Source organism: Zingiber officinale, chromosome 10A, assembly GCF_018446385.1.
Source record: "Zingiber officinale cultivar Zhangliang chromosome 10A, Zo_v1.1, whole genome shotgun sequence".
Taxonomy (NCBI): domain Eukaryota; kingdom Viridiplantae; phylum Streptophyta; class Magnoliopsida; order Zingiberales; family Zingiberaceae; genus Zingiber; species Zingiber officinale.
Genome location: NC_056004.1, coordinates 5,172,631 through 5,175,726, shown reverse-complemented (window position 1 = coordinate 5,175,726; position 3,096 = coordinate 5,172,631). Strand labels below are relative to the sequence as shown.

Below are 3,096 nucleotides of genomic sequence, written 5' to 3'. Positions count from 1 at the left end.
ATGACGACCACCATCGCATTGTCGGCCTCCGACGAGGCGATGGCGGATGAACCGAGGCCGCGGGCCTCCCTGGGCCTCGCGTGCTTCTCCTTCGCCGCCTTCGCTAAATATCTGGTCGGCCACCTTCGCGCCTCCGGCGTCCCGGTCGCCCCTGGACTGTCCGAAGCAGAGCTCGCTGCCGTAGAGTCCGCCTACGCGTTCGCCTTCTCGCCGGACCTCCGCAATGTCCTCCGCGAGGGCCTCCCCGTTGGCCCAGGCTTCCCCAACTGGCGCTCCGCCTCACCGCAGCAGCTCCGCCTCCTCCTCGCCCTCCCAGCCGACGCCCTCCTCCGAGAGATAGCCGCGGGAGGCATCTGGCCCCGGGCTTGGGGACCGCGGCCGAGAGACAGAGCGGTCGCTGACGCGGTGGCGAAGGAGGCGCTTCTCAAGGCCCCGCGGCTCGTGCCGGTGTACCGCAATTTCTACCTTCCGTCAGCGCCCTGCCTCGCAGGAAACCCGGTGTTTTACGTCCGAGGCAGCGACGTCCGGCCCGCGGGGATCGACCTTTCCGACTTCTTCCGACGAGGGCAGCCGCGCGGGTGGGCCGCAGGAGCGCGGGTGGGCCGCAGGAGCGCCGATGCCGGCGTGGGCGGCGACTTCTGCTAGAAAGGTGGAGCTATGGACGCAACTGGCGGAGGAAGGAGCGCCGCGGAAGTCACTGATGGATCGGCTGCTGGAGGAGGCGAGGCGGCGTCTAAGAGAAGGGGGGTGGAGCGAGACGGAGGTGAGAGAGATGGCGGGGGACGACGACGGAGACGGTCCGAGGCCTCTCTGTCCTGCGAAAACCTCGGCGTTTCGAGTGCAGGGACAAGTGTCGCGGCAGTTGGGTCTGCTGTCCCTTGCGATGCTTCGCGGCGGTTGGAGCGCTGACGACGTGGTGGAGTCGATGGGGTGGCGGACGAGGACAAATTAAACGAATGGCCAAAGCCGATGAAGTTTCATTCGATTTGGGATTCTCTTGCACTCTGTTGCTAATTCTTTAAATCATCCTAAAAAATAATTGAGGGAAGAATTAACTATTCGATAATAATTTTTAATAAAACAAATGGGATGACCAATCAAAAGGATTGACTTGCAGCAAGCAAGGAATTAGAAATGTTGGACTGGACTTGGTCTATTAATGTACGAACACTGTACATTTGGGTCCACTATGGAGCTTGGTTAACCACGTTCCTGCTGCAGTAGCTAAAGCTTAAACCAACCCTGCTACGGCACCACCCTCTGACACATGAACAGTTTGTGCAGGTAAAATTAACCTTGAAATATTAAAAGAAAAATGTTTTTTTTTAAGAAGGAAAGGAAATAAGATGGCACTGTGTGGATGAAACTTTCAACCTTTTGACCACGGCAGCTTCCTTCATTTACATCATCTCTGCTCTGCCTTTCATTTCCTCTTCCTCTTTCTCGTCCTTGTCTTCCTCCTCCTTCGTCAACAGGTTCTCAGGGAAGGAAACAGGAAGAAGCCGCTCTTCTCTGGTATGCTCTATTTTCTTTCTTCTCTTTTTAAGTTCCCATGTAAAAGAAAAGATTCCTTCTTTTGATGAGCTATGGGGTTTGTCTAGGGAGGGTGCTTCCGTTTTGATCGTATTTGGTGATCGAGTTTTTTTGTTTCTTTTTTTATGCTTCAATTTTTTAGGAGTGAAGCATGCAAAAAACATGCCCCACTGTGCATTAAACTCAACCGAAGTTGATTGCTACGAGGATTTTTTTTTTTTTTTTTTGTTTCTTTTTTTTGGCAGACGCTGTTTCTCGGTGTCTGTATTGTGGAAGAGTGCGGGAGTAACTTGGAGGGCGAAAGAAGACAGAGTGTTGTTGTTGTTGACGGGGATCAACATGTTGAGGCAGGTGTCAAGTAGAAACCATAGGGCCAGAGGAGGGTTTAGAGCAAAGACTGCTCTCCAGATATCTACCTTGGTTGCTGTTTGTATCTGGCTGCTCTATCAGATGAAGTACTCTCATGACCACAGGGAGGCTTATGAGGAGAAGTTCAATATCGATGAGAAGCAGTCTGAGCTCACAAGTTTTGGCAGGAAGGATCTTGAAGAGGTCGAGCAAGGAGAAATCAAGGAGAAGGTGAGCCAAACTGAACATTCTGAGCAAAAGCTACAGATTGCGCAGAAAGTGGACCGAGATAGGAAGAAACGGAGCTTGCCCAACGAACATGAAGAACACTCACATGAGGCTCGGGAGAAAAGCTTCAAGGGAGACGATGCCTCCAGTGAGGTAGTCCACAACACCGAAGAAGTGGAACACGAAGAACGGACTCGCGAAGCTCGAGAACGGAGCTTCAAAGCTGATGATGCTTCAAGTGCTGTTGGCCATGTTCCCCTCAACGATTCTGAGTCTGAGATCGGAGGGTTTGTTTCGGTGGAAGAGAGTAATTCGAGTTTGGTTCATGAGTTCAACCAAACTCTTCCTGAGACACTGGAGAAGAGGAATGCTTCCTCTGGTGGTGAGCCAAGTGATTTGGAAACTGATCACATTAGAAATGAAACAGGAGTGCTGAAATTTCATGCCAATGAATCAGAAAGTCAAGTTGAGTTAGGTTTGAGATCCAGAGATCTGTCGAATAATCAAAGAAATGTTCAGAAGATTACGACTGTACCATCTAAAAATTCCACACAAGCTCAGAGCAACGAGACAACAGAGGTGGATCCAACAATTGTTGCCAGAGATCTACAAAATCAAACTTCTGTGCCTCCACTTCAAGCCTCAATTGATTCAGCTAACTCGGAATTTCCAACTTCAGAGAAGAAGTCAGATGGTGAAAATTCCAAGACATCTTCACCAGAAAGTAAAAGAGAAAGACATCACCTCCCAAAGTCTTTGGACATTGAGAGCATAAAACAGGGCTACAAAGAAGGAGCTGCAAAGTGATAGTATGGATGTAAGTTTTTCATTGCAAGTCATCGATACTATCTATTATAATGGTCGAGTTCCAAGGTGCCTGTTCTGCTCTTTTACATGCCTCTTAATTTTCTACTTGTATTATAAAATTCAGGAAGCCCAGATCTTGGATGACTATCCTACACATGCAATGAGATATCTTTTGCCTTC

At 49.9% G+C, this 3,096-nt stretch overlaps 2 protein-coding genes across 3 annotated transcripts; both read left to right on the top strand.

The window, feature by feature from the left end:
• Window positions 1–645, top strand: LOC122028062. Its single transcript, XM_042587084.1, has one exon. It carries the CDS (start codon window positions 1–3, stop codon window positions 643–645), a length of 645 nt encoding a protein of 214 aa, XP_042443018.1.
• Window positions 646–1,352: 707 nt separating this feature from the next.
• Window positions 1,353–3,096, top strand: LOC122027548. 2 transcript variants are annotated; one of them, XM_042586535.1, is made up of 2 exons: window positions 1,353–1,515; window positions 1,779–3,096. In XM_042586535.1, exon 2 carries the CDS (start codon window positions 1,873–1,875, stop codon window positions 2,914–2,916), a length of 1,044 nt encoding a protein of 347 aa, XP_042442469.1. In that variant the 5' UTR covers window positions 1,353–1,515; window positions 1,779–1,872; the 3' UTR covers window positions 2,917–3,096. The 2 variants fall into 2 exon arrangements, with proteins under 2 accessions (XP_042442469.1, XP_042442468.1); XM_042586534.1 differs by having other exon boundaries at window positions 1,676–3,096.

What these genes read in the sequence shown, in the direction of transcription:
- LOC122028062 (XM_042587084.1), top strand. Translation starts at nt 1, where the DNA reads ATGACGACCACCATCGCATTGTCGGCCTCCGACGAGGCGATGGCGGAT.
- LOC122027548 (XM_042586534.1), top strand. Translation starts at nt 1,696, where the DNA reads ATGCCCCACTGTGCATTAAACTCAACCGAAGTTGATTGCTACGAGGAT.